A 14,765-nucleotide genomic window follows, 5' to 3' on the forward strand; every position below is an offset into this window, starting at 1 on the left:
AATTCCATTGGCTCCCTATTGCCTATAGGATAAAAATACAAACTCTTCTGTTTAACTTTTAAAGCCCTTCACAATCTAGCCCCAATCTATCTTTCTATTTTCATTATCCATTTATTTTGTTTCTTTTACTCTACAGTTCAGTCAAGTTGGTCTTCCCTGTTCTTGCCATTCATAAGCACTTAATAAATTCTCTATCAATCTATCTTTCTATCTTGTATTCCCTGATGTAATATAACATCATCTTTTTGACAAAAGTGATTTTTTTTGTCATTGAGTCCCCAATGCCTAATACAGTACATGGCACACAGTGAGTGCTTAACAAATGCTTATTAATTGAAGAAAGGAAAAGAAGGGAATAATGACTAATTTAAGATCTTATTTTCACTTTTTTCAAATGAGATAATGTATGTAAAGGTAATAGCAATTTTAATGTTTTACAAATATTATCTATAGTCTAATTATAGTTATTCTTATTGTTACCGTGACTCTGATGGATATGATGGATCTATTTTCAGAGTAACTGGTAGTTTACCCAGATTTATTAACTACGTTCGCATATCAACTTCCTATTTCATCTGTTACATAATTTTTATAATGCATTACATAAAACACTAATCTTACCATTTCGTGACCTGCCACAAATCTAAACTTTAGGGCTTTATCAGGAAATAACAACACTTATGATATCTAACACTTTAAGGTTTGTGAAGAGTTTTACAAATATTATCTCTTTTCGGCCTCACAACACTTAGCGCTAGCTATAATAGCTAACATTTATGTAGTGCTTACTATGTGCCAGGCCCTATGCTAAGGGCTTTACGATTATTATTTCATTTGATTCCCATGACAATCCTGAAAGGCAGGTGCTATTATTATCTGCATTTTGGAGATGAGGAAATTGAGGCAAAAAGAGGTTAAATGACTTGCCTGGGGTCACACAGCCAGTAAAGTCTGAGGCTGGATTTGAACGCAGGTCTTCCTGCCTCCAAGCCCAATGCTCTATGCACTGTGCCACCTAGTTGTCCCTGTGTGTAATATGGGTATTATCATCTCTATTTTGTTACCGAGCAAACTGAGGCTCAGAGAGGTTAAGTGACTTGCCCTTGTTATGTAGCTAATCAGAAGCAACATTTGAACCCAAGTCCTCCTGGCTCCAAGTCTATCCCCTTATCCATTACAACTCATTGCCCATACATAAGGTATCTTAGACATTAGACTAACATAAAATTTTCATTCCCATACATAAAATGATTTTTACATGCTCACAGGAATAAATGATCCTAAGAGCAAACTTGAAAGTGACTGGCTCAAAATTAATAGCCAGTCCTTCATCTTTCAGACTTTATAGATGATCTAACCAGCTTTTCCTTGCAATACCAACTGTTTCATAAAATAAAAATAACTTCAATTTATAGTGGTATAATAACATAAATATGTAGTGGTATAATAACATAAATACTATTACATACCTCATGGTATTGATGAACATGTTTGCCATAGCAAAATTCATATTTCCACCAACCTACACCCTAAGAGATAGTAAAAAAAAAAAAAATGTCAGTGACAGTTTCAGGGGGCTCTCAGTACAAGTGAGAAATATATCAGTTCTACTTACACTGTACAAGAGGCGTTTGACAAAATGTTTTTCGATTATGACAATATGATATAAATGATGGGAACACAGACAAGGGAAATACAGTTTGCAATGAAAATATTAGCAATATTAAACCAGAATGCATCTTCCCATTTTTCTTCTCATTTTTTACCACTGTGTCAGCAGGAATACATTTAAAGCAACTGCTATTTTAATCATCATGTACAAACTAATTTAGGCAATGAAGTAGCATATCTTAGGAAAATAAGTTCAAAAAGATTAAAATTTTCTTCCTTCATGTACTTTCCTCCATATCTTTTACAGACTCAAAACTAGACAATATCAAAGCCTAGTAAGTAACATTTACTGCATTTAGTTATGTTTAGTACTGGCTTTCTACTAAAAAAAAATCAGAAATCAAATAAATTTCACCATTTAAATTAAGACAAAAAAAAAACACTATGATTTGTGTCAACCATGGAAGTAGCTGTAGTTCATGCACAATTTTTCAAACTAATTGATTTTTGCTTAAGATAAGAGTTAATTGACATGAATTGACAAAGTGTAACACCTTTAGGTTACATTGTGGTCACTAGCCAATTTTAACTGGAAAAATTCTGATTGGATGTTTCCTAGAAAATTGTTAAGTTTCCTAAAGACAAGCACATCTTTCAATTTTTAATCCTGTCAATGTACAGTTAGCAAGTCCCTAAAAAAATAAGACTCTAAATTTAAGAGTTTAATAATTCATTCCTCACCCCATGAAAACAGTAAGAGCCACTAAGAAATTCCTTTATGAGTTGGTCATCAGTCAGTTTGGAGATGTGTGTTGTTCCAACAGTGAGTAGTTGATGAGTGCCAAGAGCAACTGGTTTTGGGATGGAGGTAAATTTGTCTTCTTTAGTTGAATGTGGTTCTTCCTGAAATTAAGCACATGAATCTTTAAGGGCTTTCAATGTACACTTTAAAAATGTTGCACTGATGCTTTATGTTCCCTCTAACTCCCACAAGTGCCGTCACTTCCCAATTACCTTGGCCCCTCAAAGAATCCTCTCTTCGGACAAAGAAGTATAGTTAAACAAAATCAACATACACACTGACCATATCTGACAATGTATTGCCTATTTCTACACCAGCAATCTACTACCTTCTTTCCCCCTTCTTCAGGGCATTTATTTATTTATATTGTTTGTTTGTTTGCTAGGCAATGGGGTTTAGTGACTTGCCCAGGGTCACACAGCTGGTAAGTGTCAAGTGTTTGGTCTGAGTCCGGATTTGAACTCAGGTCCTTCTGACTTCAGGGCTGGTGCTCTATCCAATGCGCCACCTACCTGTCCCCATTTTTTGTTTCTTATATCACCATAGTAGCCCTTTATCCCTCCTTATCCTCCTCTCAGAGAGCCATCCCTAAGACAAATAGTATTTTTTGGAGAGGGAAAAAAAAAAGCAGCAAAACTGACTGATACATTGAAAAAAATCCAAAAATAGGTGAAATGTGAAACACTTGTGGCCCTCCTACCTCCATGAAGGGAGAGGTTCACCCCTTTCTGGAGGAGGAACATCTGTCACCATCAGTCTTACTGAGTCAAGATTAGTCACTGCACTGATTTAAAATCTCATGTCTTTTAATATTGCTTTCATATACCTATATATATTACATATATATACAGATATAGATATATATGTATATATATATATACACACACACATATGTAAGCTTATACAAATACTCTGAGAGAAGCATCATGGTACAGTGAGCAGAGGACTGAATTAGAATAGTTGGATTTGTATCCTGCCTCTGCCATCTTAGCTAAATGACCTAACTCTCTGGGTTTCAGCCTGCTTATGTGTAAAAATGAAGGAGTTAGCTAGCTTCTAAAGTCCCTTCAAACTCTAATTCTATGATCTCATGGTCTTATTGGCTATTTGTTTCTTTGCTTTGCCAATGATAATTGCATCTCTGAAGAATAGTTTAAGAACAGGAGACAGAGGCAAAGAAAAATAGTGACAGAAAGAAAAGATCCAAGAGTATAAGAAAACCCAGAAATCAAATCATTAAGGTGACTGTTTTCAAAGATCTTTTCAGAATCTATTCTCCACTTGCCATGTGCAGCTCTGCTTGGTTTGAACTCCACAGAATGTGAAGCTTCAGTGTAAGGTACCCCCTGTGCCCCCTAGTGGCAATATCCCCACCTCCTTAGCTTTTCAGCTTCCTTTTGTGTGTTGTCTTCCCTCATTAGATTATAAGTTCCTTGAGGACAGAGACAGTCTTTTTCTTATTGGTATCCCCAGTGCTTAGCACAATGCCTGGCACACAGTAGGCACTTGATAAACGTTTGCTGAAATTGAATTTTTATTTTTACTGCCACCAACCCAGTAAATCTGTCATTACTATCTACTTAGATTATTACAATTGCCTCCCAACTGGTCTTCTGTACTCAATTTTCTCTCCCCTTCATTCATTATTCATATACCACATTAATCTTCCTTCTGTACAGATCTGATCACATCAATGAATTGTTCAAAACCTTTAAATGTTTTATAGAACATGAACAAGGGTCACTATTGCTCCTTTCGGATAGAAGATAAATTTTCATTCTCAAGGATTCATTCTCAAGTAGTAAGCTTGTATATCTATAATAATGTTTTCACTTTCATAAACCCAAATGTCAAGACCATTTTGCTATCGCTAAATGAATGTGATGTATACCAGGTAGCACATAAAAAAACTCTGAGGCAAACATAAAACATTCTTACTTCTTGCTGAAAGGAAAGAAAGGGTAAGAAAAATTAATGGTGGAAGGGTGAATGAGGGAACCTGAATTTTAATTCTATAGATTTAAATTTTGAAGCTCAAACTGAACTTCACCTATTAAAACTTGAAAAAGAAAAGCCATATATATTCACTATACTTATAAAAATGTCAGTACTTCAATTCAGTTTTAACCATTCATAGAACCTAGAATATTACTCAAAAAATACTCATATTTAGAATATGTGAAATGTTACAAATGCTAGAAAAAATATTTTTAAAGCATTAGATCCCAAATTTCCTTGAAAACTTCATTTACTGAAATGGAAACTTTACAATATCAACTAAACTGTACTGCTCCTTCTTGAAAAAATACAACAAAGCTGGATTTTGTTCAGCATCTTGGTTGAAGTCACCTATAAGTATAACAGACCATAGGATGTGCACAGGACTAGATAATATCTAATTAAACCTAATTTTACAGATAAAGAAATTAATCTCCAGGGAGATGACTCCAAGGTCACAAAGGCAGAGAAGTAGCAAAGCAGGAATTCAAACATAGAACTTTTTCAGTCTAAGTCTAATACTCTTTCTACCACAACACACTGGCTCTAGTACTAAGAATACTACCAAGAAGACAGGCCAGGATTTCATTTGGAATAGAAACTCGATATAATGTGTCAAAGAATCTATACCTTATATATCATTTTTCCTCCTTCCAGAGTGACACTGTTGGTCACTGGATAAAGAAAGAGTACACACATTTTCTTTCATAAAGCAAATAAATACTTTGGTACATTATAAATGATATTTTAAAAATCTGTTAAAGTCCATTTAAATGCTTAAAGATCAGGAAAGATGGGAAAAGTATGGCTTCTATTTGAAGCTAAAAATGGAAATTTGAAGGAACAGAACTGAATAGGATGTTTACAAAATTCAAAATACCTTCAAGATCTGTAGTAGTAAAGGGAAGGTAGAAATGAATGGAATAGAAAGGGGAGTTGAAATAAGGAAAATAAAAATAAAAAATTAAAATTTCTTATTTAAAGTTAATATAGTTCAGGTCATAAAAGAGAATGAACTACAGAAATCATGGACATATTAAGACAGCGCTACAAAACATGAAATAAACAGCATTAAGTTAACAACAAGAGACATTTTTATACCTCTTTAGTTCTTCTAAAAGGGATCTTCATTACTTCTTGTTGCTGCTCCAACTGTACCAGATTATGAGGCTTAAGGGGTGATCCTGGGAGTGACTGGCAAAATATGTCATTCACTGGGGAAGATCTGAACCTATTCAAAGAGAACAAGTACATAAGCTACTGTGTACAAAGGGTGGAGCAAATATTTAGGATTGATGGATGTAATGCTATTAACTGTAAATACCTTACCTATATTTAGGATGATTGCACAGCAGAGGTGTCAATATGACAACTTCATATTCACAAGTAGTAACTTCAGCTACTGAAAGAATTTCATGTTTTGCTTCAGGATGACAGATATACATCACAGTACTTGATCTGGGGAGGTTCTGTCTCAAGCTACAAGGGGTGCCATTTCCCATTCCCACAGGATAGTAGGGAGTCATCTGACCTTCAATATTTTTAGTGGGAATCTTAAAAACAAAAGCAAAAAAACCATCACAAAAGACATTTGTTATAAACTTAAAACAGTTGTATACTTTAAGAGTTCACAAACGCACAGGTCATTTTTGAAGATCTCTTTCTGCTAATTTTCTTTTTGATATATGAATCCTTATCTAATAAGGTATACATATTGCCAAAGCAAGTTGTATATAGAGTAATCAAATTGCCTTAGTTGTAATGCTTAATAATTTCAAAGTAAGACCATTTTTAAAGCTATAGTGTTATTGATTATTTTAACTATTTCGCCCCAACCAAAAACCCAAAACATATGCAAAGACTATAAGAAAATGCTCAATGTTCGTGAAATATATACACTAAATCTAACCCATTGTTTGTGTTAGGGAAGAGCTACAAATTCATTTAGAGTCCTATTTTCATTTTTATAGTCTATATATTTCATGAAAAATTTCTGTAACTTAAAAGTACCTATTATATAATAAAGTACTTTTTTTTTTTTTTGAGAAGCAGTGACAGCACAGTGGGGAGAGAAGGCTGGCCTTGAAGTAAGGACATCTCAGGTTCTGGTCCTGCTTCAGAAACAAACTGGGCATGTGACCACGGTCAAGTCATTTAATTTCTTAGTGTCCCAGGCAACACTTCAGGATGATTAGTTTCATAACAGTTTCTGATCTCCATTGGTAGAGAGTTTCCTTATTAGGCACTCTCTACAACTCCAACTGTAGAACTGCACAGTATGAAATTAATCAATAAGCTCACATACAAATGTATCTTTTTATATTAGAAGTATTATAGCTTATAGTATACAAAGTCAAAAGTCCAAGGTTTGAGTCCTAGCTCTGAATCTTACTGTGTTTCTTAATAAGTTATTAAATGTCTTTGGGTCACACAAGCCTACTAAAGTTGAAAATACTTATTTTGTCTTTTAAAAATTTATATCTATTTTTAACATTTTAAAAAAAAATTTGAGTTCCAAATTCTTTTCCTCCCTCCAGCACCTTCTCCACTGAGACAGCAAGCAATATGATATCAATTATATATGTGAAATCATGCAAAATATATTTCCATATTAGTCAAGTTGCAAAAAAAAAAATCAAGAAAAATAAAGAAAGTGAGCAAATTATACTTCAATTTATTCTCAGAATTCAGCAGTTTTCTCTCTGGAGGTGGACAGCATTTTTCATCATGATCCTTCAGAACCGTTTTTTTATTAATTTATTTTGATTTATCAATAATCACTTTCATATGCTTTTGAGTTTAAAATTTTTCTCCCCCTTCCTCCCCACCACCCTCCCCAAGATGGTACACAATCTAATATAGGGTATACATTTACATTCATATTAAACATATTTTCACATCAGTGATGTTGTAAAAATCAAAACCAATAGGAGGAACCATCAGAAAGAGAAAACAAAACTCAACAGAAGAGGAAAAAAAAAAATAGCAATTCGGCTTCCACAGTTCTTTCTTTGGGTGTGGACAGAACTGTTTTGAACCACTGCATTGATCAGAGTTCTTTCACAGTTGGTCATTGTTGTAATATTGCTGTTACTGTGTACAATGATCTCCTGGTTCTGCTCACTTCATTTGTGTCAGTTCATATAAGTCTTCTCAGGTTTTTCTGAGACCATCCCTGCTGTCACTACTTACAGCACAATAGTATTCCATCATAATTATATACCACAACTTGTTCAGCCATTCCCAAATTGATGTCGATCCCCTCAACATCCAATTCCTTCACCACCACAAAAATAGCTATAAATATTTTTGTACAGATAGGTCCTTTTCTCTTTTCTTTGACCTCTTTGGGATAAAGACTTAGTAATGGTATTGCTAGGTCAAAGGGCATGCAGTTTTACAGCCCCTTGGGCATAGTTTCAAGCTGTTCTCCAGAAGGGTTGGACCAGTTTGCAATTGCATCAACAATTCATTAGTATACATATTTTCCTATGTTCCCTCCAACATTTGTCATTTCTGGTAGGAGTGAGATGATACATCAGAATTGTTTTAATTTAAATTTGTCTAATCAGTAGTGATTTAGTTTTTTTTTTTTTTTTTTTTTTAGGCAATTGTGGTTGGTTACAAGGGAGCAGGAGGCCTGATTGCAGTTCCTAGGCAGAGAGAAGCACTAGCCCTTCAGCTGCAGGAGAGCAGGGAACCTGGTCACAGTTCAAGGGGTAAGAGGAGCTCTAACACTTGTGGCTGCAGGAGACCAGGAGCCTTTCTGGGTAAAGACCAGAGCACAGATCTGAAAAACATTAACCACAATTCCTCAGAGGATACCTCCTTGGAAGCACTGAAAACTTGCAAACCCCTCAAACTAGCACTAAAAACAATAGCATGAAAAATCCTGAAGCTTGGGACAGTGCCTGAAAATCAATGTTCATGAAATATATACACTAAATCTAACCCATTGTTTGTGTTAGGGAAGAACTACAAATTCATTTAGAGTCCTATTTTCATTTTTATAGTCTATATATTTCATGAAAAATTTCTGTAACTTAAAAGTACCTATTATATAATACTTTTTTTTTTTTTTTTTGAGAAGCAGTGACAGCACAGTGGGGAGAAGGCTGGCCTTGAAGTAAGGACATCTCAGGTTAAGTGACTTGCCCAGGGTCACACAGCTAGTAAGTGTCAAGTGTTTGGTTTGAGGCCGGATTTGAACTCAGGTCCTCCTGACTTCAGGGCCGGTGCTCTATCCACTGCGCCACCTAGCTGCCCCTCTAGAGTGTTTTTTTTTTAATATGACTATAAATAGCTTTGATTTCCCTGTTTATATTCTTTGATCATTTATCAATTGGAGAATGGCTCTTACTTTTTATAAATTTGACTAAGTTCTCTAAATATTTGAGAAAAGAGGCCTTTATGAGAGAAACTTGCTGTAAGATTTTTTAATGTTATTTGTCTATGGTAACTTTTTAGCAAAATGTTGTTTCCCTGATTATCTTTTAATTAGGTCTATTTCTGCTTTTGCTTTGTCTGAGATCACGATTGCTACCCCTACCTTTATTACTTAAGCTAAAGAATAGTAGATTTTGCTCTAGCCCCTTAACTTTAACTCTTTGTTGTCTTTGTTTCACGTGTTTCCTGTAAATAATACATTGTTAGATTCTGCTAGCTGCTTCCATTTTAAGGATGAGTTTTCTCCCTTCTCCCATCTCCCAGTATATCTTCTAACTCCTTCATTTTTTTTTTTAAAGATCATCCCAAAATACTTAAGTCACTCTTGTGCCCTCTATGTAGACTCCTTCTAATTGCCCTAATAATGATAAAGTTCTTAGGAGTTATATGTATCTTCTCATATAGGGATATAAGTTTAACCTTATTAAGTCCCTTATTTCTCTTTCATGTTTACTTTTTTATGCTTTTCTTGAGTCTTGTGTTTGAATGTCAAATTTTCTTTTCAGTTCTGGTCTTTTCATTAGGAATGTTTGAAAGTCCTTTATTTCATTAAACATCCATTTTTTTCCCCTTGAAAGATTATGCTCAGTTTTGCTGGGTAGGTAATTCTTGGCTGTAATCTTAGCTCCTTGCCTTCTGGAATATAATATTCCAAACCCTCTGTTTCTTTAATGTGGAAGCTGCTAAATCCTGTGTTATCCTAACTGTGGCTCCATGATATTTGAATTGTTTTTTTTCTGGTTGGTTGCAATATTTTCTTCTTGACCTGTGAGCTCTGGGATTTGGCTATAAGATTCCTGGGAGTTTTCATCTTGAGATCTCTTTCATATAATCCACAGAGTCTTTCAATATCTATTTTATCCTCTGGGTCTAAGCTATCAGGGCAGTTTACCTTGGTAACTCCTTGAAATATGATGTCTAAGCTCTTTTTTTTGATTATGGTTTTCAGATAATCAAATAATTCTTAAATTTTTTTTTCCTGGATCTATTTTCCAGGTCAGTTGTTTTCATAACGAGACAGTTCATGTTTTCTGATATTTTTAAATTCTTTGATTTCTTGATTTCTCATGGAGTCAGTCATTTGTTTCCACTTGCCCAATTCTAATTTTTAAGGAATTAGTTTCTTCACTGAGTTTTTGTAACTCTTTCCATTTGACTAATTCTGCTTTTAAAAAAGTTCTTTTCTTCTGTGAACTTTTGTACTTCTTTTTCCAGTCGGCCTATTCTGCTTTTTAAGGTGGTCTTTTCTTCTGCAAACTTTTGTGCCTCTTTTACCATTTGGCTAATTTTATTTTTTAAGGTGTTGTTTTCTTCATTTTTTTGGTGCCTCTTTTACCAAGCTGTAATTTCTCTTTCTTAAGTTTCTTGCATCACTCATTTCTTTTCCCAATTTCTCTTCTACCACTCTTTATCTCTTTAACACCTCAGGAATGCTTATTCAGCTTGTGTTCAATTAACATTTTTCTTTGAGGCTTTGCTTGCAGCTGTTTTCACACTGTTGTCTTCTGAATTGGTCTTCCCTGCCCTTACAGTAACTTTTTATGTTCAAGTTTTGTTGTTGTTGTTGTTGTTTGCTCATTTTTCCAAACTGTTTCTTGCCTTTGAACTTTATGATACAGTTGGGTTCTGCTCACTGTGCAGTGAAGAAGCACTGTCCCAAGCTTCAGGATTTTTCATGCTATTGTTTTTAGTGCTAGTTTGAGGGGTTTGCAAGTTTTCAGTGCTTCCAAGGAGGTATCCTCTGAGGAATTGTGGTTAATGCTTTTCAGATCTGTGCTCTGGTCTTTACCCAGAAAGGCTCCTGGTCTCCTGCAGCCACAAGTGTTAAAGCTCCTCTTACCCCTTGAACTGTGACCAGGTTCCCTGCTCTCCTGCAGCTGAAGGGTTAGTGCTTCTCTCTGCCTAGGAACTGCAATCAGGCCTCCTGCTCCCTTGTAACCAACCACAAGCACTCCCCTCTACCTTGAAACTGCAACCCAGAACTGCATACGGGCAATAGTACTGCCAAACTGCCAAGTCCTGTACCCGGGGCCAGCAAAGGGTTCCCTGTAATCTCCTTCTGGCCAATTTTCTGATTCCCTTACTGTCTATGGCCTGAGAGTCCTGAAGTTTCTACTATCACTGTCATCTCCAAGGCCCACACCTGAAATTACTGCCATGTATGCTCTAGGTTAGCCCCCACTGTGGTGTCGGATCTCTGCTAACAACCTTCTAAGGTGTCTTAGGCTGGAAAAATACCTTACCTTAACCTTTTGTGGGCTCTGTTGCTCCAAAATTCGATTGTCCTCCACCTCCCTGCTCCCCCCCCAACACTTATTTTAAAGTATTCAATACTTACAGACCTATTATCTCATTGATTTGGAAGTAAATACTAATGACGCAGACTCTAGCCCATCCATACTTACTCATTTTGTGCAACTGTTGACCATGTCTTTCCATAAGATTTCCTTATCTTTTAAAATGGGGATAAAAATATTTATTTTACCTCCCTCATAGAACTGTTATGAGGAAAGTGATCTATGTGATTATTATTATATTTCCATTTCACATTAAGTGAAATTTTCAGATAACAGAAGCTTGCCTCTTCAAGACAGAAATCTTCCTAAACTTTTAAAATATAATTTTCTGCCTCAAAAAAGAAAATAAAACATAAATCCAATCTTTTTCTTAATTATTCAGGTTTATTCTTGAACATCAATTATTATTATCCACTAATAAGCCTAATGGATAGAGGGCCAGTCTTAAGAGTTAGTAAGACTTGCACGTAGGTCCTGCCCCTGACACATTATACCTCTACAACTTCATAAGCAAATCATCTATTGGTACCTCCGGCATCTCTGTGAGAATCAGCAGGGTGAGACTAATGAGCAAAACTGCATTGGAGGAGGGAGTTTTTGTAATGGGAGTCTTTCATATTGAACACATCAGAGCTCTGGACCAAATATCTCTCTCCCCTTCCAACAATACACTGAAGCCCTGACAGGCTTTTGAGGCCTGTCAGGCTGTCTATTGCCCTAACTGGCCATGTAGTTCTCGTTCTGTATCCATTTGGGGTTCCACTTCTGCACTGGATGGCAGTTTGTCAATTATCTGCCATTTCTTCACGCTGTCAGTGTGCATGCCTCTACCTGTCCATTTTCTTCTGACATCCTGCTTCTAAGCTGGTTTAACTTAAAAATCTTAGAAGAAATTTTTTTTCAAAATAAAACTTCTGCTGAAGTAGACCATCTTACTCCATTAATCAACAATTTTTCTATTTTCTTTTATGATGTTACTTCAATCCTAATAAACTACCCAAGTCTTAAAACATTCACACAAACTGTAGGAAAAGTTGCACGTCCCCAGATGTGAAGGCTGGCACTTCCCCGCAAGTATTCTTTTTACAAGCCAGTAATTAGGGGGCTGAAAGGAGAACATTTAGGGCAAGAAGAAAAACATCATTTTTGTTTTAAAAGTACTTGTAATGGTCATCTATATGGCTGAAATACCAGGGACAAACTCAGGAATCCCATGATGGTCATTAAGGCAAGCTGCATGATACTGGAACATTTCTTCAAGGCGGGAATGGGCACTTCAGGCTGATTCGTTAAAACACAGGCAACTTAGTAGTTATTCTAGATGACCTATAATTTAAAGGCCTGTCTTAAACACAGTAGATGTCAGAAATGTAACTGATTTTATTCCTAAGGGAATTCTTAAAAGACAGCATAATAATTTCATGTTATTTGCAACATGCTTTAAATAGTCTCATGGCAGAGTATAGAACTGACAATATTAACAGCAGACTCCCTAAATTCAACTTTAGTAGGCTTGTGTTATAGAATCTTTAAAAATGAATAAGATTATGCTATTCCATTTGAAGCTTTTTTTTTAAAGCAACATGCTCAATATGAAGACATAAGTCAATGGTTTACATTATTTTTAGTAACAGTCACAGAAGAAATTGCCCTATTCTAAACACTGATCAGTAAGAGAAATATTATATAAATCAAATCCTTAATTCAGTGGCCTCACTGTCAATGGGTAGCAAGAATGAAACTTGACATTTTTCACTTGCCTCCTTTGAACTTTCTTTGGATTTTTCCTTTTCCTTTTCTTCTTTTTCTATGGAGTAATGTAAGAATGAATGAAGTAAGTGCAGCAACTTATAATGCAGTTATAAATGACACAAAGTTTTCAATTAATTTAGAAACCCAAAATTTGAAATAAATGGGTTCTTCCAAACTTCCTTGAAGGCTTCCATTAAAATATTTCTGAAAGAAAATTTTAATATAGGACATACATATATGAGTTTTACTTTTATTGGCCAACATATAGTAATTTTAAGTTTACTTCCTTGAAAAATTTTAAAGAACATCATCACATAAGATATTATCTTCAGATGGAAAAGTGGTCTCTTTCTTTACTTATTCAGATTAAGACTAAAAATGATCTTTTGAAATATTCTGGGCTTATTTTCCCTGAACAAAATATTCGCTAGGGAACTTGGCCAAGTTAATTCACAAACTGTCTTCACAATATTTGCACAAGTGCGTACACATGCACATTTCCAAACATACCTTCCTGAGAAAAACAGGTGAAGGAGGAAAAAAATCAGTACTTACCAAAACACAGAATAAAAAAGGAAAAGACTTTTAGAAATAATTTCTAATAATTTGGAGCTTTACTATTTTTATAATTGGGAGTCTCTGAGACCATCCTAGAAATAATTACTACTTAAACATACACTTTAACATAAATTCAAGTCTTACTATTAAATTATCATGCAATGACAAACCTGCTTCAGTCAGTGGGCTCTTTTTCATCTTGTTCCCAAGGAAGTACTCCTGAATATTTATTTTCTATATTTGAAGATGAAAAAAAAAGTAAAATTTTTTGCAATTAATTCATTCAAAAAGGCCTTGTCCTCTAACCTTGAACACCTTTTGGCTACTCATGCCCTGCTCATCTTCAATCCTGGGTCATCCCTACCATTTGATTTCTCTACTCTTACTCTCAAGTCAATGAATACTGTCATAAAGAAGGGTTAATATCTATTTTGTTTGGTTCCAGAAGGAAGAACTGGGAACAATATATTAAAGTTGCTAAGATTCATATTAAGACTTGATGTCAGGTAAACCTAACAATTAGAGCTGTACCAAAATAGAGTGAGTTTCTCCTCATTAGAGGTCTTTAGGCAAAGGCTGGTGTCATTAGGTTATGTCGTAGTAAGGATTCTTTTTCAAGTATGTGCTGGACTAGAAGGTCACAGGTTCCTTCTAATTCTTAATTCTGAGAATCTTTGCTAAAGAGAGCTTCTCTACATACACTTTTTATTTTATTTCTCTCTGTCTCTTTTGGGACCCAATAATCTTTCCTTTTCTGTTTCATCTTTAATCTCTTGCTACATACTAGTGCTTGTCCTGCTGCCCAAAAATATCCTTAAGTCTCTTCTACCCTTAAAAATACTTCCCTTGATCTTGTCATCTGCTTGAGCTACTGTCCTATCTTTCTCCTATCCAATGCTAAATTCTTAGATATATAATATCTCCATTTCCCCACTACCCATTCAATCCTCAGCATTTTGCAATCTCAATTTTTAATCTGATAATCTCTCCTCTAAATCCGGGTCCTCTACTCCCAACTACCTGCTGGACACCTTTACGGGATGTTCCACTGGTCTCTCAAACTCATTCAGAAAGGAACTCACCATATTCCTTGATAAAACTACCACTCTCCCTGGCTGAGTGCCTCAAAACTTTAGTAATCCTTAAGTCCTCCTCCCCCATCCTCTTCCCTCCACCCCGCCAGCCTTGTCTCTCATGTGTTAAATCCTATTGATTCTATCTCCTAACTCACACATCTATTCCCTTTTCTTCCCTCACACTATGCCCATCTTAGCTCAGGTAGCTATCCCTACTTCTACACT

General features: G+C 35.3%; 1 protein-coding gene across 1 annotated transcript in view; it reads right to left on the reverse strand.

Annotated features, from left to right (window-relative positions):
* ERLEC1 (endoplasmic reticulum lectin 1) overlaps positions 1-14,765 on the reverse strand; it is a 50,467-nt gene that overhangs the window by 21,375 nt on the left and 14,327 nt on the right. Inside the window, exons 5-10 of the mRNA XM_027865073.1 lie at positions 13,635-13,698; positions 12,915-12,961; positions 5,741-5,964; positions 5,513-5,642; positions 2,353-2,514; positions 1,470-1,529 (exon numbers count right to left, since the gene is read on the reverse strand). Of these exons, the coding sequence (XP_027720874.1) occupies positions 1,470-1,529; positions 2,353-2,514; positions 5,513-5,642; positions 5,741-5,964; positions 12,915-12,961; positions 13,635-13,698 (687 nt within the window). The remainder of the gene's footprint in view (positions 1-1,469; positions 1,530-2,352; positions 2,515-5,512; positions 5,643-5,740; positions 5,965-12,914; positions 12,962-13,634; positions 13,699-14,765) is intronic.

The sequence above is a fragment of the Vombatus ursinus genome, unplaced genomic scaffold (genome assembly GCF_900497805.2).
Source record: "Vombatus ursinus unplaced genomic scaffold, bare-nosed wombat genome assembly UNPS02014778.1, whole genome shotgun sequence".
NCBI classification, from domain to species: Eukaryota; Metazoa; Chordata; class Mammalia; order Diprotodontia; family Vombatidae; genus Vombatus; species Vombatus ursinus.